The sequence below is a fragment of the Meriones unguiculatus genome, chromosome 12 (assembly GCF_030254825.1).
Source record: "Meriones unguiculatus strain TT.TT164.6M chromosome 12, Bangor_MerUng_6.1, whole genome shotgun sequence".
NCBI lineage: Eukaryota > Metazoa > Chordata > Mammalia > Rodentia > Muridae > Meriones > Meriones unguiculatus.
Window position 1 is genome coordinate 66,502,100 of NC_083360.1, and position 23,982 is coordinate 66,526,081.

At 43.3% G+C, this 23,982-nt stretch overlaps 1 protein-coding gene and 1 long non-coding RNA gene across 5 annotated transcripts in view; one reads left to right on the forward strand and one right to left on the reverse strand.

Moving 5' to 3' along the window:
* Slc24a2 (solute carrier family 24 member 2) overlaps positions 1 to 9,974 on the reverse strand; it is a 238,713-nt gene extending 228,739 nt beyond the window's left edge. Inside the window, exons 1-2 of one of the 4 annotated variants that reach the window (XM_060365819.1) lie at positions 9,735 to 9,974; positions 6,082 to 7,141 (exon numbers count right to left, since the gene is read on the reverse strand). In XM_060365819.1, the coding sequence (XP_060221802.1) occupies positions 6,082 to 7,014 (933 nt within the window). In that variant the 5' untranslated portion in view covers positions 7,015 to 7,141; positions 9,735 to 9,974. Of the gene's footprint in view, positions 1 to 6,081; positions 7,142 to 9,387; positions 9,499 to 9,734 lie in introns of those variants that run through there. The other 3 variants (XM_060365817.1, XM_060365820.1, XM_060365818.1) reach the window with 3 other exon arrangements.
* The window catches only part of LOC132646825 (uncharacterized), a 31,745-nt gene continuing 15,854 nt past the window's right edge, over positions 8,092 to 23,982 (forward strand). The window contains exons 1-2 of the long non-coding RNA XR_009585148.1: positions 8,092 to 8,235; positions 8,656 to 8,869. This is a non-coding gene — a long non-coding RNA (uncharacterized LOC132646825). The remainder of the gene's footprint in view (positions 8,236 to 8,655; positions 8,870 to 23,982) is intronic.

Below are 23,982 nucleotides of genomic sequence, written 5' to 3' on the forward strand. Positions count from 1 at the left end.
GAGGGTGGGATTGGGAGGGCATGAGGGAGGGGGCTACGGCTGGGATACAAAGTAAATAATCTGTGATTAATATAAAAATTTTTAAAAAGGAAATATATCCTGCCTAGTTTGGGGGTGCACACCTCTAATCCTAGCACTGCAGCACCTGAGCAGGATTGGGGTTGCCAGTTCAGCCTGGGCAACAGGAAGACAGAAAGGAAGGGAGGGAGGAAGACAGGGAAGGTGGAAAGAAGCAAAGCCCTTTAATTTATGTACAATGATCTTATCTCCCTTGAAGTCTGTAGTCAGCTTTACTAATTCATATGCTGGGTTTGGAAGGGCCTGAGCTTTCTAGAGCATTCTGAATTTTAAGCAAGCCTTGGGCTACACATGAGTGTTTATAAAATTATTTATGATTTAATGAAGGAAATACTTACCATGTAAGGAATATTTACAGTGTTTTAATTCTGAATGTTCCCCCCAGAACATACTAACAGTTTCAACCTCAAAAAAAACTCGTTATCACCTTCCAGGAGCACTCAGGTTGAATAAAGCAAGGTGTGCCCGGACTGCTAGAGTGTAGCTTCCCACTCTGCCTCTTTCAGAGTCTTTATTTGGATCGCCCCGGTGATTAGAACTCAGCTGACTTGCTGTCAGATTACTGTGCCAGGTCTAAGAAGTTAAATACCATGGACAGCTGCTTTCTGGGCCGGTGACAGCCCAGAACAGTGACGCATCAAAACCAGATCTCAGCGGCCGAGCCAGGCACTTCCTACAATGTCTGCATGTCCTGAAAAGAGACAGCTCTACACCCAGTACCATTCACATTTCTGACTAACCCACTAGGAAAGGGCTTGGAGAAGAGGGTACCAGACATTATAACTAAAAATGCCTCAAACAGAAGTTGTGCTTAGCACAGATATTTCTAAGCCTCTTCTAAACGGTCTCCTTATTTCAAGCAAAATTCTGGACAGTAAAATTTCAGGACACTGGCTATTACGAATAAAGCTGCTATGAACATGTCCTTGTTGTGTACTTGAGCATATTTTGGATATATGCCTAGGAGTGGAATAGCTGGATCTTGAGGTAGCATTATTCCTAATTGCCAGATTGATTTCCAAAGTGGCTGTACAAGTTTACATTCCCACTAGCAATGGAGGAGGGGTTCCCTTTTTCCACATCCTCTCCAGCATGTGTTGTCACTTCAGTTTTTGATCTTAGACATTCTAATGGGTATAAGGTTATGGTGGGATTAGGAGGGGATGAGGGAGGGGGCTACAGCTGGGATACAACGTGAATAAATTGTAAAAAATAAAAAAATTTAAATAAAGAAAAAAGAAAAAAAACCTAGTTGGTTTCATTGAAGTTTACGATAACACACAAACCATAATTATTCACTGTACATTAACTAGGTTTGTAAATATTATAACATGGCAAATACATTCCCCTGAGAGGCACAGCAACCTGCTTAACCCAGTGAGCCACTAAAGTAAATTCAACCTTCAAGGAATGCTTTTATGAATCAAACCTGGAATCACTTATTCTGAATAGCTTTTCATTTAAGAATGCAACAGTAAAAGAAAGAAACTAGCATGTACTGACCAAGCCACATTTGTCAAGGACTACGGTTCGCTCAATGCTTAAACTTTATGTGTTCATTTAACAATTTTCTCAATTTTTAGAAAATTAATGTTATTAGTTTCATTTTTAAAATTAAAAAGCTGAGGCTCAGAGAGTTCTGATAACTTCTGTGAAGCCAACTGGGATTGTTACACGGATGGTGTTTAAAACCTTTTCCTGATACCCAGAGAGGTCAGGAAATGGCTCCAGGTACTTGTGGGATAGGTTTCATGGGAGGGGAGATGGATTGCACTGGTATAAGGGGTTAAAGGGGAGTAATGAAATAGAAAGGGTTAACCTAGAGTAGGTGAATAGCGAGCAGAGGAGGGAGTGTAGAGAGGATAAGTAACATTAACAACATTTTTAAAGGACACACAGAAACCCACTGTGTAGCAGCTTCCTGTTATAATTATAATACCCATACCATAATTATACCCATACCCATACCCATAATTATAATACCCATTAAGAGATAAAATGCCTCCGATAGACACCACCAAATAAAAATAAAAAGTCCACCACCAGAGAAATGGGTTATTTATCTTTTTTTTTTTTTTTTTTTTTTTTTTTTTGAGTTGAAAGCCAGAAAGGTTCCACAGACCCCAAACATCACATGCTACTTCTCACCCTCTTGGCTACCCGGCACGGCTTGACCATAAGACCCTGTTTCATAGAACACAGTGAAATCAAACTTGTACTGATTTGGAAGCTTTATCTCTGCTAGTTAGTTTTCACGGCGCTGGAAGAGGTAGGCTACCAGTTTTACTCAGCCGCGAGCCCTGTAAGTGACAGTAATGACTGGTCCGGCAAGACACAAGCACTGGTGTGATGATGGCATGCATACCATGGGAGTAACTAACCACTTAAAAAACCCTGAATTTGACTTACCCTCTACAAGATGAAAACTATACCTGGCACCATTATCCGGCCAAGAGCCTCTGTCTAGATAAATGAGAGGCCCCAAAGGAGAACTCGCTATTGTTATTTTGCTAAATGGGCAGGGTATTAAACCAACACCTAATGACTCATTATTATACCTAAAGATCAATACATCTCTCAGTCGTCCTCTGAGAAGCTTCAGTTTGCAGTAGACAGTGATTAACACAGAAGCCCACAACTGGCCAAGGTGCAGAAATTAAGAGACTAAAGAATGCTCAGCCCTAAAGCGAGCATTTATACTGTATTCCTTTCTCCCAAGGCTCAGGAGTCACTGGGAAGAGAAGACAGAAAGATTGTGTAAGAGCCCGAGGGAGTGGATGACTACACGAGAACATGTCTTCCGAACACAGAAAGGCACCTGCATCTATGAATTCACAGCTGTTTTAAATAGGGTGGTAGTCATCGCCAAAAGTAATTTAACAAACAAACAAACAAACAAACAAAAACAAACCCTGAAAAACACACACAGGGCGGCAACCCTCTAAGAATCCCCAATTCCTCCACAGTCACAATCCATTGCTTCCTGGTACAGATATCCATCATGGGACCAAGTTAAGATTTCCAACTTCCTCACTGAAGTAAGTCATTTGAATGTTATTTCATTGCGTTGAGCCCAGAGGAGTTGATTCTGTAGCAAGAACCATCGGATGATTTGTGTGACATTATCTAAAATGTGTTTTCTTCACTTTCTCAAGTTCTCCTGACCATAATTAAACAACAACAACAACAACAACAAAAACAGCAACAAGATGAGTCTGCATGAAAATATGTTAGTATCTGTTCTCTAGATTCCTAGAGGTCGGGTACACCTTCCCACAGAGATGTTGGCGGGTTACACCCAGTGTAGGGATTTTGTGCATATCCAAATGACAACAGAGCAGTGGCTCCTGCAGGAGAAAAGTACTTTTCTGGTCAAAGTGAGCTCAGTACACCAGAAGGCAGAAAGCTACACTCACATCAGCCCTGCTGAGACAGCCGTGCTCCGAGCTGGAGAGCAAGTGCTATAGGATTCTGAAATCAGGAATGTGATAAGGGCTGCAGCTACTTCGAAGTTCCAGCAGTGATTCCAAAGAGAAACTGACATGCTACAGTTTTCTGAAGAAAATCAGGTTCTTATGAACCACCTCACTAGAAAATATATGATTGTGCCCAAGTGAGACTCGGTGCTATTAAGGTTAAAAAAAAAAAAAAAAAAAAAAAAAACAACCAAACAAAAAATGTACTTCAATTTGTGATCAAATGCTAAAAGAAATGATGATGATTGAATAAATTAAAACTGTGTGGTGTGAAAAGACAGTAAGAGAATAAACACATGTGGAAATATTTAAGATTATAACCACTGACTTTATGATAAAATTAGGCATACTCAGAATTTCCAAATTAAAAAGAACACAGAGTTAAGATATGAAAGAAAGGAATTTCAGCCCAAATGGCTGACTTACAAATGTTCGGAAAAGTGAAATGACAATTATCTACTTGAGCAGGTAAAAACTCTGCCAGGCCCCCCTCGCTGAAGAGGTTGTGACTTGACAGAGTGCACTCTGTAGCCTACGTTTAAAAAGTTATTTCCCACGTGCCTGAAACCAGCTGCATCCCTACACCCCACTCAAGGCAGAACACAAACTCTGTGAGTTCCAACATTTGCAAGCGTGGCCAACACAACTTTAAGGCAAATGAGTGTCTAGGTAATGAAGGTCCACGGTAGCACTGCAAACAAAACACAACGACGATCTCAACACACAGGGTTCCTCTCTGTTGAGGCGCCTGGGTGATTTCTAACGTGCCAGGTCACTTCCTTGCTTCTCAAAAACAGGGCTTTTCTTGAGAACCATCCCATACTCTGGTTGAAAGAGACAACAGCCAATTAAGCAAATCACTCAGAGAGGCTTGAGAAGGGGCTGAGGGACATACTTTTTTTTTTTTTCTACTAAAGTACAGCACAGAGCATAAAGCGCGTCCCTGTCGGATGCCGTGAAGGGCATGTCATCAGCCGTCACAAGAGAATGCATGCTTGCTATCTGTTGTGCTAAACAAGGACACACTGAAATCGATATTAGAAGAATCAGACAATATAAACACATCTTGGGCCAGAGAGCTGTCTCAACAGGCAAAGGCGCTTGTCAAAATTTCTGGTGACCACCGTTTGATTCCCTGAACCCACACAGGGATGGAAGAAGAAGCAAACTCCACAAAGTTGTCCTCTGACACATATGGAGTGGCGGGTGCCCGCACACGCCGCGCACATGTGTATGATAGAAGTGATTAAGACTTTTCTCCTTCACGCAGTTTTATGTATATTCCTTCTCCTGTTTACGTAGATATTACGTAGATACTAGTGATTTTTTCCCCCACTCCTCTTGTGCTCTGTGGCTACTACAGAAAACGGTGATCACCAAAGCTAGACTTTAAGGGAATTATGAAAATTTAACTAAAATAATATTATTTTTCTTCTTTTTGTGATCAAATCTCCTATGGCCACTCACACATCTGTTTTTGTTTTTGTTTTTGTTTTTTTTTTATATATATATGAAACTTTTCATGTTTCATATGCAAACATGAAAAGTTTCTGTATGTACTTGGATTTTCTGTCTAAAATCACATTTAAAGATGATGTTTCTGTATTTAAGATATAAATCAGAATACTGCATAATTATGAAACTACATAAAAATTCATTGATGCTGTTCATCTATTGTTTTTCTTCTACATTTGTATTTTTTCCAGGTCTATTTCTTTTAATCTCTTTCCAAATCTGCCTCCTAATTCAGCAACATTACCTCAGAGTCTCGTGTGAAAGTACACTGAGTTGTGTTTATTGTGATGTGCAAAAGGCTTACTACACCACGGAGGCAGGTGGCAGGGCTGGCCAGTGAATTCCTCCACAGTGGGTCCCCATTCCTTTCAAGTAAGATCGTGTAGGTCAAACAAAATAGGTCTGGGGGTGTCATTCAGTCTCAGAATGCTTGCCTAGCAATGTGGAGGGCACTGGGTTTAATTCCCAGCACCAGGGAGTAAAAATGACTTAAAGAGAAGAGGAAACATAGCCTCTGCAGTGAAGCCAGGCTGCCGTCAAGCTCTGGCTGCTCTTGGAGGGTACGGCTCTTCCGAAACAAACTTCCTCCCCTAAACATCTTTAAAGAGATGGTACTTGATCACTGTCACATACTCATCTAAAAACAAAACCCTGTCACTTGCCAAGAATATGCCCGTAAAAATTTAAATTGCTCACAAAATCACTAGGTCTGTTTTCCTAAAAGGAAGCCAATGCTGAGTGTGCCCTGGGATGCTTATGTAACCTTTGCTTACATTGCTCTTTTTGACTCTCTAGTAGCATGGAAGCTTGTTAGACATGTAGAAGAAAGTCCCCCAAGTTATATATTCTAATGTCATTTTCACTGGCTCTCACAAAACTGCAGTATGCAATCAGTTACCCACTATAGTCCAAGACCATTATAGTTTTTTTTAAAAAAGCTGCTGATTGTTAAAACATCTGTACTTGGAACTATGCCTACGAAAAACATTAAGTAAAGACTACTTCCACTGACCTTTGCTTGGGCTTCTGGTACTGTCACCTTGACAACTTTATTGCGATTTATCATTTGCTTCGCCCATCTTTCTACTTGGACGTTGAACTTCATGAAAACCACATAGGCAAAATAAGCTGTTAAGAGGAGTAAGCTCTCCCACCACATGATAACGTTATCCAGGAAAAATATGATCAACATGATCAAGTCAACGATGTAGAAGGACACATCCCGAAAGAGCGGCCACCATGTCAGGTTTAAGATTTCTCTAGAAAACAGAGCACACATGCCAATAACAAAGAGGATATTGAACACTGCGGAACCTACGATGGTGCCTATGCCGACATTGCTGTGAGCAATGAAGACCCCTATGAGAGACGTGAAGAGTTCTGGGGCTGACCCGCCTGCAGCCATGAAGGTGGCTCCAGCCACGTCATCAGAGATGCCCAGTTTTTCAGTGATGACAGTCAAAGAAGGGACAAAGAACTCATCGCAGACGATGGCTAAGGCTATGAACATGTAGATCATGCCAATGACGTGGAGAATGATGGCACCTTTCCTTCGCTCCTCCAGGGAAAAGATGTCCTTCGGGTAGTCTCCCTGGGCATGCTCAGTGCTGTTCTCGGCTTGGTCTTCCTGAGAAGCAGGTGGCTGTGGGGTGTAATCGCGGATCTTGTCATTTAGGTCTAGGAGAGTTCTTTGGCGGTGACCCGGTGCTGCTCTGGGGCCACCCACTTCACTGGCTTCTCCTCTGTGGCTCCGAGAGTCTGTGTCAGTAAAGGCACTGATTGAAAATGGGACAGTGCTCACAGCCACCAGGCCCATGACAAGACCAATGACACGAATTAGCTTCAGTTTTTTCCTGGCATTATAATGTCTCCTGCAGCCAGTTGGTGACTCACGGGAACACCATTTCTCCAGGAGCCTAGCTGTGGTGCTTTGGTGCAGATCCATCCCGGCTCTTCTGGTGGATACAGTGGTCTTCACCTTTCAGACTTGGCCAGATGGCTCTGTCATGCTGTTTCCTGCTTCCCAGTTAGTGGTGCTTGTGGGGTACTTCTACAACCTTTCACCATGTAAGCTGAAATAAAAACAGCAAAGTAAGTAATTCATGAAATCTTACCTTTCTATAAAAATACCTTCGCAGATATAATAAAATCTAGTCCTGTTTATGGGTAAGTTACTTAAATTCTCTGTGCCTCGGTTTCTTTATTTTGTATGTCTCTTTATTATTATTACAATTTATTCAATTTGCATCTCGGCTGTAGCCCCCTCCCTCATCTCCTCCCAATCGCACCCTCCCTCCCTCTTCTCCCTCTATGGGCCTCCCCTAGTCCACTGATAGGAGAGGTCCTCCTCCCCTTCTATTTGACCCTAGTCTATCAGGTCTCATCAGGACTGGCTGCACTGTCTTCCTCTGTGGCCTGGCAAAGCTGCTCCCCTCTCAGGGGGAGGTGATCAGAGAGCCAGCCACTGAGTTCATGCCAAAGACTGCCTCTGTTCCCCTTCCTAGGGAACCCAACATTTTCTAAAGATTTCTTTTAAGTATGTATGTCTGTGTGTGAGTATGTGCACAGGTGAGTGCAGGTGTCTTTGGGGTCCAGAAGAGGTCCTAGGATCTCCTGGAGCTGGAGGTACAGGCTCTTGCGATCCACCCAACATAGGTGCTGGGAAACAAACTCTGGTCCTTTTCAAGAACATTATGTATGCTTAACTTCTAGACCATCTCTCCAGCCTTGGGTTTCCTTACTTAAAACTGGGAACAGGGCTAGAGTGAAGTGCATGCATAGAACCGTGGGTTTGATTTCCAGCTAAACACACACACACACACACACACACACACACACACACAGGGGTGGGGTGGGGAGTAGGGGAGGGAAGAAGGAGAGGGAGAAGGAGAGGGTTATAGACAATTAGAGTCCTTGCCAATCAGAATTGCTTTTAGTGTGTTTTTTTTTTTGGGGGGGGGCGCTGGGTATCACATCCAGAGCCTCAAACGCTCCCTACAGTAACCCTGACACTGAACTACATCCTCACAGATTGCTTTAGGATGAGTTAAAACATAAGTCACACTTGGAAGATATGGTGTCTAGAATGGACTCCTAATCACATATGTATGAAGCCAAGGAAATATTTCAACGGAGCTGATGTTCGGTTCAGACAGCTGAGATGCGTGTAAGTATGAAAATTTTATAGATGAAAGTCAGTTTATCCATTTGAAGCCATGCAACATCCTCTGGTGCTGAAACGGTCTCAGCCCTTTCAGAATCAAGTTCTTGACAACTGACTGTTACCCAATATGTTTTCCTCTAGAACAATTATGTAATTCAGTGCATTTTCTGATTGAACTATCATTTGGAAAGGTGTGGGCTGGGGAGGAGATAAGACTGCTTTCCTGTTCTCATCACAATCCCAGGATGCTATTTTATTTTTTATCAGAGTGTCTCATATCAGATCCAGAAAATCTGCTCTTTAAATATTTAAGTTTCAAAACAAAACAAAACAAAACAAAAAATCAGAAAACAGAAACAAGAAAACGTCCTGGCGACACGAACAAGCCGTTTTCTTAAAGCATCGAAACACTGTTTTCAACAGGAGCTTCAGACAACAGCCAAAACCCTCTAGTCTTATCGGCTCAAGCAAAGCCCGGCGCCGTGACTCGACCAGTAGTCTATTTCAGGAGACCAAATGTGTATTTCGTAAACAACATGTAAGTTGCAGCACCTCTGCCGATAAAATCCTCCCCCAACACCTATCCTTTATGGCAGATATGCAAAGCAGAGTTTTGATTCGCTACTCTACGGAAGAGGTAGGTAAACTACCCTACAAGGACTGCTCCTACAGTCCAGATTCCCTTTCTAAACAAGCCTTTAAATTTCCTGTTTTGGTTTGGTTTGGTTTTTTTTTCCTCGGTGCCAATGATTTCACTTTAGGAGCATTCGCCGAGATCACGTCAGGTATAAAACAAGCTAATTAAACACAGTCCACTTAGGCACTGGGCTTAGCTGTAGCAGAACAGGACAAGCATCCATGCAGGCGGAGCCGCAGCTGCTCCTCAGATAACCCTGGTCCATCAGAAGCCCGGCTGCCTGCAGATGTCTAAGCCCCCGTGATTAAGCGACTCAACAGCGCTCTAGGGATTGTCAGAGTGCAGGGTCAGGGCTAGCCTGGGTTGGACTTCCAGGGTGCAAGATCAGCTCCGGGGCTGAAAATCCACTGCTCTGCTCTCTAGGATGTGGCCCCAGCTGCGCCCCAACTTTCCCTGGCGTGATGTTAAACTTTTCTCATGGAGGGTCAATAAGAAAAATAAAACGAAAGGGTAGTTACCCCGCCTGCCAGCCAGGAACTGCGATGCCTCTCGGGGAGTGCTTGCTCCACTTCTCCCGGGATAGCTTGTGTGTGTGTGTGTGTGTGTGTGTGTGTGTGTGTGTGTGTGTACCAAAGTGAGGCTCTTGCTGGTGCCAAGCCCGGGTGGGCCATGCAGGGGCTGGCAACCCGCGCCCCCGAGCGGAGAGAGTTGGCTAACTCACGAGCTGGGCCTGGGGCGCCACCTTCACCACGGGGCCACCTGTGAGCCTGCGGCGCAGCGGCGCGATGCGCGCGACCGGCTTGGGGACCCGCGAGCTAAGCTACCCCAGAGCTGCAGACCCGGAGACCCGGAGATCGGCACTTACCCGCACCGGTGAGCGAGGCTCTCACGCCGGGTCGCTCGGGCCGCGCCTCCGCGGGCCTCCGCCTCCAGCGGCCAGGGCCCGGGCTCGCGCTGGCCCTTGCCTTCGCCGGTCCGAGCTGGGCTCGCGAGGACACTGAGCCGCGGCGAGCGGTGGCGAGCCGGGCTGGCAGTCGGCCCCTCCCTCTCGGCGGCGCGGGAGTAGCCGCAGCTCCGCGCCCTCCCGCCTTGCGCGCCTCCTGCGCGGGCCACGCCCGCCGTCTCTGCCTGCCAGATTTCTCCGCAGTGAGGACCGGGTCAGGGTGTGCAGGCAGGCAAGGGCACAAAGGAGAAATCGCACAGGTCCGTGCCGCACCCGGTTCCAGAAGCCCGAAAGTGCTGTCAAGTTTGGGGGTCACCTAGAAGTAGCCATCTCCTCTCCAATTATCTGCAGGGATGGGGGGGGGGTCTCTCTTTAACGTGGGAAGGTGGGAAAGATGGTCTTTAAAAAGGTACAGGCCTTGGGGTACAGTTCTCGGCTGCAGCAGGAAGTGAAGCTTCTGGTCTGCAGGATGAGACACTGAAGGGTCTTTAGTAGGCAGGGTAACCCTTTATTACCTGTGTGATGACAGTACCCGCAACACTGGGTTGCTTTGGCGTCCCTGACAGGACTCATGTTTTCCCTCTGGATTTCCAACCCAACGGTTCTTCCTGCCTTGTTTGCAAAGATTCCCTTAACCAGGAGAAACTGAGTCCAGCTCGCTGGGGATCAAGCCAAGGGTCTGGACCAATGAGTATAAGGCGAAACAAACTAGTTGTTGAGGGAAGTATTTTTTAACTTGGTAGATGAGGAGATCCATGCCTGGGAAACCTTAGAGGTTTTCTGTCCGTTTGGACCCCTTGGCTCTGCAGCCCATCAGAGGTTTGCTTAGACCTGGGAGGTGGTCTTGCCAAGTCCAGGGAAGCCTCAAGCACCTAAAGCTCTTCATATTTCAACAGAGCCAAGACTATTGTCTTACTGGGACATTTAAATTTTCATTTGGAAAGTCCTGCGCCGAACTTAAAAAAGAAAACAAACCTTTACTTATTGTTCTGGAAATTTCAAATGGGCACAGCTGTAAGAAAAGCATACAGAAAGCCTTTATGGGGCCATCATTGCCTTGCAAAATTATTGACTCCTGGCCAGGTGTGTTTTTATGCCTGCCCCGTTTCCAAGTGCTCATGAAACAAATCTTATACCGGTACCTCGTTTTATTCACAAACACTTAGAAGAAGGAAGCAGTTAACCAATATTAAGCCTGTCTCAAGAAGGACTCCAGAAATGGCCCAGTTGGGCTCACATTGATCATGACGAGTCAACGTGAACATCAGGAGATTGTTACAGTTGCTTCAGGTTATCAACAGACGGTCATAATGTTTCCATAACAACCTAACAGATTGGTGACTGTTGATGGTAGAAAGGGAAACAATTTATTTCACAAGAACACTTTAGAAGGAAGAGTACAATCATGCATTTATTCTATCTTTCTGTACAAATGGAACCCGAGGGCACCCCATTTATCTTCCACTTCCCTTGTTTTTGACCTTATTGACTGAAATCCCCATCTTCCCCAGGCAGCAGATGTGCCTGGGAACAGGGAAGTGAGAATAACCTGTACAGGTTCTGCTTAAAACAAAAGCAAACAATCAAAAAAGCTTGGCATGATGGCCATAGCCTGTAATTCCAGGGCTATGTAGCAGTTTCCTTTGGCATTCAAACCTTTCATCTTGGATGGAAATTTAAAACACAGGATGTGAAAAGGGGATCAAAACATCAGGATATATAGCATGTTTACATGGAAATGAAACAACTGGGTGTTCTGAGGGAATGTGCAATACTCCATCTTGCAGGGAAACTGCTGAAGGCCTTAAGACAGGAAGTAAACAACTTAAAATTGCTTCAGGAAGTCCCTGAAACTGGCCAGATTCACTAGGCCCCTCCTCCTAAGAGTACATAAGCAATAAAGACATGCACCAACAAAATCTCTCAGATAAGCATAGCTTTCTAGAAAGAGGCTTAGACCAGACCAGCTACCTGGAAGAAGAAACTAGCTCAGCAACTTGAACGATGCAGAGATCTGATGAAATGCCTCGAAGAAGCAAAGATCAAGCTGCCTTGAAAGAAGCTCAGAGCAAGTGAGTAATGAACACCCTCTGCCCTATTAAGCTGCCTCCAGGCTGTGGAGGATGATCCAGGTATCTAGTCTTAGTGAATTGTCACCCATGGTGGACTTTTGGTGATGTAGTTGTGTTTGAGTCATCTTTATTCCTACAATTAGCACTTGTCCATATTCCTGTAAGTATCCCCAATAAAGCTCATTGGCTCACCAAGTTGGACTTTAGTGGTATCGGTACTTTGGTCTGTCATTAGTTTCGTATTTGGGGTCAGTTGTTTGCGCAACACTTAAAACTCAAAAGGCCAAGGCAAGTGGATCTCTATATTTGATCAGTTGTGTATTTCTGTGTTAACCACGGTCGAGTATACAAAGAAACCTCTCTGGTGAGGCCTGAAAGCTACATTAATCAGTGTGTAGGGAGATGTAAATTTAGAAGGCCATTTAATACTGTGCTTATTTTAGCAGAATAATAATGGATGCTTATGCCTTGGGACTATAAGCTTTCCAACCTTTTTTTTTTTTCCTAGACTTATAGCACCAGGAAGGCGTTTCCTCCTGTAGAGAAAGCCTTAAATCCAGTCAGAAAGCAACTGGTTACCTCCATAGCATTTGTGCCACCATTGCACTCATGGGCGTTTAGTGCCACACAAATCATTATTGTAGTTCGCAGAGTTCATAGCTGGGTAAGTCTGTTGATGGTATTGTCTCCCTGGAAGCCTACAGAGCACTTTCACGTGCCACGAGAGCTATCCAGCAGTAAGGAAACTGTCTAGTCAGTACTATTTGATTTCTCCAAGTCCAAGGCACCAAAAGTGCACAGTGCCTTCAGCAATGGGGTTTTACCATAAAATTTTGGTAAGCAACCGAGCGCAAAGGCAACAGCATTTATTGCTTTAGTGGTCACCACAATACTTCTGACAAATAGCCGGAAGGGAAATATCGAACAACTGTCACTGCACTTTTTATTTGGCAGATTTTTTTTAAGTAGCCATCTCTATCTAGTGCCATTGAAATAATTAGCAATCTTTAAAACTCCTTTTAATTTAATAATTTAAAAAACAAAGCAAATCGGGAAAACCAAAACTCAAACACAACTGTGGTAAATCATTATAAAGTGGAGGTGAAGAGAGAGAGCAGAGTCCGTTTAACTGCCCCTTTCTTCCCACATACCGCTCGTTTCTGTCCACCTTTTATTACACTGTCTGGCTTCCGCGTCACCAAAAGCGTAGGCTGTGAGGCCACAAGCAGAGGAGTCAGGGTTCACAGCGTTAGCTGTTCCCAGGCTTCCCTCATGCCAGATGGGAAAAATCCCCTGCTGAGAGTTAGCAGCTTCCAGACCACAGCCTTGACATTGCCCCCTTAAAAGAGCCACTGAAGTCAAGAATCGGCCTGTGCATTTCAGCCTGCACAAATATGATGAGTATCTGTGAGATGAGTAATCAGCTGCCGAGTGTTACTTAAAGCCAATCAGGAAGGAGCAGCTTGTGCTGTGGTAACAGGAGACTCAGAGAGCCCAGGGGCCTAACACATGGGCATGGGCTTGCTCTTACACAGCTGATCCTGGTGAATTTTGCTGTGTCACCCTTGTTCTGGGTTGCTGGTTGTCCGAAGTGGGAACACTGCTATTTAAAGTCATGGGAGTCATAACTGGCTTTTAAGGCTTTAGCTTGGAAGGCACCCGTCATGGCTGCTCACTGCTATTTGGCTGAAGCCAACCACGTAAACAATCTACAGTCAAGAGAGCAAAGAAACAGTTACTCTGCGTTCTTGGAAGGATGGAAAGATATGGTACCCGAGCACTTGTGCCCTATCAGGCAACAGGCATGAAAATTAAGCACAAACTGGATTTTTCACCGGAGAAAAAAGCTTTTATTTATCTTTTAGTTCTACTGGATTTTTAAATCAATTATTGCAGTTATCACTTTGCAGATGAAGAAACCAAGGCCCTTTATGATAAAGTAATTGATGAACATCAAACACCTCTCACTTGGGGTCAACTTTGTCTCCAAAGTCAGAGTTCTTAGCAGTTAGTGTATTCTCCTATTGAGATGATATGACATGTTCAGGCAGGTCCATGCCTTTCTGTCTGCACTAGTCGGTCCACAGTCAACAGCAGTCCACACGGTTTAAATATCAAAATGTAATCCTGGCACTCTGCAAAGACGTCCTCCTTAGGTCTGTAACCTGAGCTGCCTTTGCTTTCCATCTTCATCCTGGACTTTTATTTGGTTCGCCTTTCTCTTCCAGTTCAGTGAGAACTGCAATAGTGAAAGCACCTAAGGGGCGGAGGGGCGAGTTTAGGATTTTCTCCCTTTCACAGAGGGCATCGAGGTAGCACTTCGCCCTGATCCCCAAGATGGCTTTCTTCTGCTGCTTAGCTCTTAAGTGAGGAGAAATGATGAATAGCTACTATTTTTACAAACAGGAACAGGATTTTTTTTTCGGCTTTTTCAATGCTCGGGAAGCTAAAAGCCAGCCTCTCCTTTCAAGCCCAGCTTAGCCTCTTGGCTTTGTGAAAAAACACCAACCCGGGGCACAGCGCTGAGGCAAGGACCCAGAGAAGGGCAGGTCTATTGATTTCAGAAGTGACTTGGAGTCTAAAGTCTTGGAGAGCTTCCTGGTTCCAGTGGGGGGATTCCTGAGTGACCTCCAGGGTGGCCCTTTGTCTCTCAGACCCTCGTTGGCGGGAACTACAGACAGTATTGGTAAGGGAGGGTGCAGGAGAAAACCTGGGGCCAGAGGAGCCCACTTACAAATATGTGCCTCTGCTGCCTCCGTCTTATGGGCCATTTGTGGTTCATCGAACTCCAGTTCAGAATCGGAACATAAAACGAAAGTCACAATACTGAGGGGAGTCACGGGCCTTAGCCTTAAACAAGACAAGCGTCACGAGTGTGCCTTTGCCTCCTGGTTGCTGAACTAAAGTATTTGTGTTGGTCAAGTCACAGCTCTGGTCTGAACAACACTAATTGTTTTCCCAGGTTGGGGATACCATGTTGTATAGCTGAGTATAGCACCTGCCTCCAACATACTTCCCCACGAGTGATAGGCTTGTGAGGGTAGGACTTTCCACACCATTTCATGTTCACAGGCCTCTGCCCCCACGCTGGGGTCACAGCTGGATTTATTCACCTTTTCAGCAACTATTTTTTTTTCTTAAATTTTAGCCTGAGGTTTATTGATTTTTTTTTTTTTATTTATATGCATTGACGCTTTGCCTGCTTCACACATGTATGTCTGTGTGAGGGTGTCAGATCTTGGAGTTCCAGACAGTTGTGAGCTGCCATGTGGGCGCTGGGAATTGAACCCGGGTCCTCTGGAAGAGCAGTCAGTGCTCCTAACCGCTGAGCCATCTCTCCAGTTCCCTCAGCAACTTTCTTGACAATAGCGGATAGTTTTTCTTCCACCTGCTGCTCCTTTGTCTATTCTTCAGCTGGTTGGGAATCAAGATGACAAGACAGGTGACAGTCAAGGAATCCTGCAAGTAATCCAGATGTAAATTCAAGGACTTCATTGATAAACTGCTGTTCCTTCTCCCATGACTCCTGCTTCCTGGATCTACTGTCCTATTCACTGCATTTCTCTGTTTACTGGAATGCAGCCCAGTGTGTCTTGTAAGGGGGTTAGGAAGAAAAATGTCTTTAAGTCTCCACAAGCCTAGCATATCTAGCTGTAAATTTCTGCCTTAAAATGGTCCTTTCTTGGAAATGTTAAGTTCTTTCTTTTGGAAACAGGGTCTGGCTAAGTAGCCTAGCCTGACATTAACCTGTGGATCTTAGCAAGTGTGCTGCGATGGTCACAACAGCTTTTTAAAGGTCTTTCTTCACTGCTATTGGATGTCTCATTGCTGTAGAGAAAGGCGGTGCCATTTGGACTTCTGGTGATTTGTGATGGTATCTGTTTTATCTTTGGTAAGATTTTTAAATTCTTATATTCATGGTGTTCTAAAAGTTGTACTATCCTTGCAGTGAGTCAGGTGGGTATATTTAAAAATTATTGCATTGATTTTTTTTATTGGAAATAGATTTTTTCAATATATTTCAATTATGGTGTTCTTCCAACTCTTCCAAATCCGCCCCACCTCTCCACCCACCTAAATTCACATCCTTTATCGCTCTCACTAGAAAGCAAATAGGCATTTAAAGAAAAAAAATAATGAAATAAGATAAATTAAAAAATAAATCTGAATGGGACAAAACAAACAAGTTAACAGAAAAACAAAGAGGCAAGGAAAAAAAACACAAGAAACTCATACAGATACAGACACAGACACAAACACACTCACACAGACACAGATACACACACACACACACACACACACACACACACTGCTGCACAGAAATCCCCTAAAACACATCAGAAACTATTATATATAAACAAACCACCTATAGAGTAAGAGAGAAAAAAAAACATTAAAAAATAATCAGAAAAAGCATTATGAAACAAACAAACAAAAACAAACAAACAAATGAAATCAAAGCAAAACAAAACCACAAGCTGGCATAACCATTGAGTTTGTTTTGTGTTGTCGTCCCAGTGGTTATCAATTAGAGATAGCTTCGGGGTTAGGGTTGGGGGCTTGTGTCCACTTCTACTCTCAGCACTGGGACTAAACAGACCTGGGCAGGCCCGGGGCCTGCTGCCACAATCTCTGAATTCACATGTGTGTCAGTCCTGCTGTGTTTAGAAGACCTTGTTTCTGGGGCTGGAGAGATGGATCAGAGGTTAAGAGCACTGGCTGCTCTTCCAAAGGTCCTGAGTTCAATTCCTAGCAACCACATGGTGGTACATAACCGTCTATAATGGTATCTGATGCCCTCTTCTGGCACACTGTATACATAATAAATAAATAAATCTTAAAAAAGGAGGAGGAGGGCCTTGTTTCCTTGGTGTTCTCCTTCCCCTCTGGCTCTTACAATCTTTCTGCTTTCTCATCTGCAGGGTTCCATGAGCCTTAAAGAAAGGAATATGATGGAGCCAGCCCATTTAGGATGAAGTATTATGCAGTCTCTTACTCTCTGCTGTGGGTCTCTGTGTTCACATATACTGCAGGACAGAGCTTCTCTCATGATGGTTGAGTATGACACCAATCTATGAATGTAGAAGATTGTCTGTTAGTAGAAGAGCAAATTTGGTTTTCCCCTAGATCCCTGGCCGACTAGTCTCAGGTTCTTGGCCACACCGGCAGTGTTGGGGATAAGTTCCATCTCATTGGTATTGGATAGTTAGCTCTATAAACTTTGTGCCACTATTTCTCTAGCGCATCTTGCATGCAGGTCACCACTGTAGATTGAAAGGTTTGTGGCTGGATTGGCGTTTCCCTTTCTCCTTTGGTAGTGTGAAGACTAGTACCTGAAACACTAGTTAGTAGGGAAGAAGGCTCTAGGTAGCTGCCAGCTCAACTTCTCCATGTTCAGTGAGTTGTGAAGGTGTTGCCTTCATCATTAGGGCCTTACCATCAGTTTGTGGGAAGCAAACAATAGCCTGGGTGTGAGGGCTCCCTTGGGTTCCATTTGACCAACAATTCAATTAGATATAATCTGTTCCTAGAGCTGGAGTTTTCATGCCCAACTGAGGCTCAATCGACCTCATTATTTTGTGATTCCATTTAAATCACCTTCATACCAGCATTTATTTTGGGAAGCTTCTACTGTATTAAGCTTCCATGGGACCCCTCAAATGGCCCTTTGTTTTAGCTGTCTCTTCCCGAATTTTCTTCCTTACCCTCTTCTTCCCTCTCCTACCTATTTATCGTCCCATTGTCCCCCTACCACACACTCCTTGTTCATCCATAATTGTCTCTTCTATTTCCCCTTCCTAGGTAGACCCATTCCTTCCTCTTCTCCAGTCCCTTATTCTACCCCCAACCTGTAGTTATGTGAATTGACTTATCAAAAATGTAACAGCTAACATTCACAATATAAATGAACACATACCTTATTTATCTTTTGGGGTCTAGGTTACTTCATTTAGGATGATTTTTCCCTCTAGCTCTATCCATTTACCAGTAAATTTCGTGTTTTCATTTTTTTTTTAACAGCTGAGTAACAGTCCTCTGTGTAAATGTACCACATTTTCTTTATCCATTCAACTGTTGTCAGAGATGGAGTTTTTCCAGTTTCTGGCTGTTATGAAGAAGGCAGCAATGAACATGATCAAGCAAATGCCTCTGTAGTAGGATATAGAGTCCTTTGAGTCTATGTTCAAGATCTGTATAGGTGGACCTTGAGGTAATTCAGTCTGCTTATATGGTAGGTTGCATTTATTGATTTACATATGTTGAACCATCTCAGCATCTCTGGGATGAAGCCTACTTGATCATGATGGATGATGTAGTCTTAAATTCAGTTTGCAAGTATTTTACTGAGAATATTTGCATCTGTGTTCACAAGGGAAACTGGTCTGTAATTATCTTTCATTGTTAGTTCTTTACATACTTTGGGTATCAGGGTAACTGTGACCTCAATACAAACTGAACAACATTCCTTCTGTTTCTATTTTGTGGAATAATTTGAGAAGTATTGGTATTAATTCTTTTGTGAAAGTCTGGTAGAATTTTTTTGCTAAAACCATCTGAGCCTGAGCTTTTTTGAGGAGGGGTGCTCAGAGACTTTTATTTACAGCATTGATCTCACTAGGAGCTATTGGTCTATTTAAATTATTTATGTGATATTGATTTAACTTTAGTAGGTAATATATTTCAAGAAAATTATCCATTTCTGTTAGATTTTTCCAATTTAGTAGAGTGAAAACTTCCACTTGCTTGGTTAGAGTTATCCCAAGATATTTTATGTTTTTTTGAGGCTATTTTGAAAGGTACTGTTTCTTTGATTTCTTCCTCAGTCTGTACATAGGAAGGCTACGTTCTTGTGTATTAATTTTGTTGGAGTTTTCCTTCTTGCACTTTCAATAGGGTTGGATTTGTAGATAGATACTGTTTGAATTTGTTTTTATCATGGAATTTCTTCTACTTTGCTTGAAAATTTTGCTGGGTATAGCAGTCTGCAAAGGTGTCTGTGGTCCCCTAGAGTCTGTAGAACATCTGTCCAGGCCCTTCTAGGTTTCACAGTCTCTGTTGAAAACTCAGGTATTATTCTGATAGGCCTTCCTTTATATGTTACTTGTTCTTTTTCCCTTGAAGCTTTTAGTATTCTTTCTTCATTCTGTACATTTAGTATTTTGAGTATTATATGTCATAGAGTTTCTTTTCTGGTTTAGTCTATTTGGTGTGCTATATGGTTCTCATACATGGATCAGCACCTCCTTCTTTAGGTTAGGGACATATTATTCTCTAATTTTGTTGAAATATTTTTTTTTGTGTGTGTGTGTTTTTGACCTGGGTTTTTTTCTCCTTCCTCTATTCTTGTTATTCTAAGGTGTTTTTTTTTTTTAATAGTGTCTCAGATTTCCTGGATGTTTTGTGCCTGGATTTTTTAGGCTTAACATTTTCTTTGAACAGGAAGTAGTCATTTCTTCCGTCTCGTCTTCACTGCTTGAGATTCTGTCTTCCATCTCTTGTATTCTGTCGATGAGGCTGCTGACGTTCCTGTTCAAGTTCCTATTTTTTTTTTCATTTCCAGTATTTTCAGTTCTTTGCATCCTCTGTTTGTGTTTTCACAAATTCCACAATGAATTTATTCATATACTCTTTAAGGTCTGTGATCATATTCGTAATAGCTGTGTTGAAGTTCTTGTCTTATGTTTCAACTATATTGCATTTCCTTGACACCAAATCAAACTCTGACCCCCATCCTGAGACTATTAGTTTTCTTTGGCAACTGCAACAGATACTACAAAGTTTGTGTCTTATAAAAACATAAACTTGTTATCAGAATTTTGGTCAGAATGAGACACTTTTTTCCTTGAGGGTGTATCTTGCTGATGTAGCAGGCTGAGTTCATATTACGTCTTCACTTATTTATTTCTACAGTGTTGAGTCTAGAACCCAGGGCCTCCCATGTATTAAGTAAGTACTCTACCAGACAGCTGCATTTCTAGTGCTGACTTTTTAAAAAAGATTTATTCATGTATCTTATGCATAGGAATGCTCTGTCTTCCTGAACACCAGAAGAAGGAATCAGATCCCATTCCAGGTGGTTCTGAGCCCCCTTGTGGTTGCTGGGAATTGAACTCAGGACCTCTAGCAGAGCAGCCAGTGCTCTTAACTGCTAAGACAGGCTCTTATTTTTCTTAATACAATCTGAAATTAAAATTTGCTATGCACTTCACTTATATTTGCTTGTAATGTTTTAAGTCTGCCTTCTCATTTGAAGTTGTGTATGTGTTTTCAATGTTTCCTCGTGTTCTTTCATGTGTCATTTACACAATAGGATCACATTTGTATTTGAGGGTTTGACAACTCCAGACAAAAGTGTTGATTGATTGCTGAAAATGCATATACGCCCACAAACTTAAACTTACACATACTTTCTCTACTGCATAGATAAAATAAATTCCATAAAGCATATATAACCTTGGTTCTATAATAAGTTGCATGCCCTGTTTAATATCTTCAAAGCATGTCTGACCCATTCTTGTGTTGTTTTTTTTGTCTGAATTTCATTATCAAATTGTTTTTTCAAGGAGGGTTTGTATCACTGCTGTATCCCTCTCCGTCTTATTTTTTGTTTTAATTTATTTTCCTTTTTATGATGGAGTTTCACTATGTAGCCTAGGCTGACCTTGAACTTGTAATTCTCCTGCCTCTGCCACTCAAGTTTTAGGATTACAGGCATGTACTACCATGCCCAGCTGAGAACTTTCATCTTGATAAACCGTTTTGCTTCCATTTTAAGTGGACAATAAATTTACTCGAATCACTTATAACTTGCCCACGACACCGAATTGTGGATACTTGTCTTCCTGCCTTTCTGTCATTTAGTGTTTCTGGTATAAAGAAACATGTTATCTCAGAGACCTGCCTACTGGCATGGCATGGGATGCGGGCGGGGAAAGATGCCCAGAGACTTGCTTGTTTCCAGCCCTCTACACAGATGGGCTGTAGACACCTAGAGGCTCGCACGCCACCACGCCACCAGCCACGTGTCCTGCCTGCAGCTGGAACCACTACAATGTGCGTGTATGTAGTGGACAGATTAGATAGAAAGAGAAGCAAAACAGTTTGAGCATTATGGAGAGAGGCAGAACTGGAGATGTGAGGGTGGAGAGCCATAGCCTGTTGTGATGCCATAACCTGAAGCCATAACCTGAAGCCATAACCTGAAGCGATGGTGAAGTCCCAGCCCAAGCTGCCATTGAGGGCCATGTCTGGGTCTGTGACCATTCAGCCGCAGTGGTCAGTGTCAATTTCCATGGCTCATATTACCACTAGAGACAAGGGGGGGTATACGTGGTCTGGCAGCCTCCTGGTACCACGTAGATGTACAAGGGCTATGCAGAACTGGCCCCTGCCCTCACTGGCAGCAGCATTCCAGAGAGAAGGCCCGGCGCCTCACACAGGCAGCACAGTGGAGCTGGCCCTGGCACAGGGGGGCGCTGGTGAGCCAACCCCACTGGCATGAGTATGGAAGAGCTGACCCCATCTCATCTGTCCATTGGTAGTTTGGACACGGATGTGATGCCCCACTCCTCTTACCACCTGAGGCAGTCAGGAGAGCCGACCCAAGGGTCATGAGAGCAGGTGAGCTGGCCCTGTTCTTAGCCAGCTGCAGCACTCAGGAGAGAGGGTCCTGCACCTTGCCTGGGCAGCATGGTGGAGCTGGCTCTGGGGGCGTGGGTAAGGGTGAGCCAGCCCTGAGGGTGTGCAAGCCAGAGAGCCGACCCTGCCTCCGGCCAGTGGTGGCATTAGGTGGCCAAGCCAGAGCAGTGTCGGAGAGCTCACGCAGGTGGTGCCGGTAAGGGAGAGCTGGAGTGCTGACCAGCTCACCTACCGCCCACGCTCAGATCCAGGGTTTTGAGTTGGCTCATCCCCAAATCTACATCCTCTGAGGACTGTTGGAGCATGTAAAAGGGCTGGCCCTGCTGATCCAAAGCTTCAGGATCTCCAAGCCACAGGGCAACAACAGGATAGCTAGGAGGAGCCCCAGTGAGGATCCAACATTGATGGTGTCGCAGAAGCCAGAGACCTCGAACCAGACGAATGAATGAACATGTGTAAGTGAACATGTGTGGACAGGGAGGTATTCTGTGGGACACACTGTGACACACTACAGCTTCCACGACGAGATGTTTTCTATGCTTCGTTTTGTCTTGTGTGTGTGTGTGTGTGTGTGTGTGTGTGTTTCTTTAAGGGCAGATTGCAAGGACAAAAAATGGATATGAGAGGCTGGGGAGATCAGTGGGACTGGGGTGCATGATGTGGAACCCACAAAGAATCAATAAAAAGTTTAAATAAATAAATAAGTAAAAACAAAATAAGATAGAAGTGAGAGAAATTTAAAAGCAAATGTAAACTTCAGACAGGAAGAAAATTTAATTTCTTATTAAAGACAAGAAAAACGGAATTCATAGCTCATTAACATAAGTCTTAATTAAAATGATTTCAAAGTGCTAAAGTTAGTCATAATTTTGGAATTATATGAGCTAAATGGAACACAGTGGTCTGTGTGATATTTTAGAAGTTTAGGGAGAGGAGAATGCAAATTGTCTCTTGGATGTCTGTCTCTTCTTTCCTTTCTTTGTTTCTCTCTCTCCTTCCTTCCTTCCTTCCTTCCTTCCTTCCTTCCTTCCTTCCTTCCTTCCTCCCTCCCTCCCTCCCTCCCTCCCTCCCTCCCTCCCTCCCTCTCTCTCTCTCTCTCTCTCTCTTTCTTTCTTTCTTTCTTTCTTTCTATTTCTATTACTGGTTCCTGGTATTTAAAAAGAGAAACTTTTTTTGGTTTTGTTTTAAAAACTTATTTATTTTTTTAATTCTTTTCTCCAATTTATTTTTATTTTTTCAATATTGGTTAAAGTTTGTTAACTTTGTATCCCTGCTGTATCCCGCTCCCTCTTTCCCTCCCAACCTCACCCTCCCTCCCTCCCTCATCTCCTCCCTGCCCCTTTCCACTGATACTGGGGAGGACCTCCTCCCCTTTCATCTGATACTGGTTTATCAGGTATTTTCAGGACTGGCTGCAAAGTCCTCCTCTGTGGCCTAGCAAGGCTGCTCCTCCCTCAGGGGGTGGGGAGGTCAAAGAGCCCGCCATTGAGTTCATGTCAGAAACAGTCCCTGTTCCCCTTATTAGGGTACCCACTAAAGAGAAACTTTTATCTCTAACTTTTTTCGCCTGACAAATCTAACTAATAAAACCACACCCCTGTTAACACCCTGAACAATTTGTTGGATCTTCAATTCTGGTTGAAAACACATTTTCTCATACTGTTGTTTTTTGTCATCCTGAGGAACAATCATTATCATACACATAGTGTCACTATGTCCACTATGTCTATTTTCCCCTCCTTCGCTTTCCTTATTAAAAGTCTCTCATTTTCTTCCATTATTTCATTTTGCTCATGGGACTTTTCTAAGAAAGCTGCATTGGTTTGAATATAATCTATCTCTTCTAAAAACTTGTGTTGAAACTTAATCCCTTTTGTGGCACACGAAGAAATGAGACCAGATGGGACCTTTAGGAGGTCCTACGGTTCTGCTCTCATGAATGGATTAATGGACAGAAGGGCTAATGTGTTATCTCAAAAGTGTTACAAAAGCCTTGGGGGCCAGGCCCCCATACAGTCCTTGTGTCTTCATGTGATGTTTTATGTGACATCTGGGATTCGGAAAACAAGAAAGCTATTGTCAGATCTGGCATCTTTTTTTGATTAAATTTTTATTTTTTTATATTAATTACAGTTTATTTACTTTGTATCCCAGCTGTAGTCCCCTCTTAACCTTGAGCCAGAACAGTGAACCCCAACAAACCTGTTCTCTTTCCCATCAGCCTCCTCTGTGCTATTGAAAGATTAGCTGCAGAAGCAGGACACAGCTGTATATTCTACCACTTAATCTTTTTAAACTTGTTGGTGGATTTTTCTCTTCTTTCTGTTTTCAATACAGATTTTGTTTCCACTGGTTTTACTCTAACTGATTCCCTTTCTCAGCTCTTTGTCTTTTATATCCTGTTACTGTTTCTCCATTTCACTTTCTTTTAGCTGTACTTTATTTAAGCTTCTTAAACT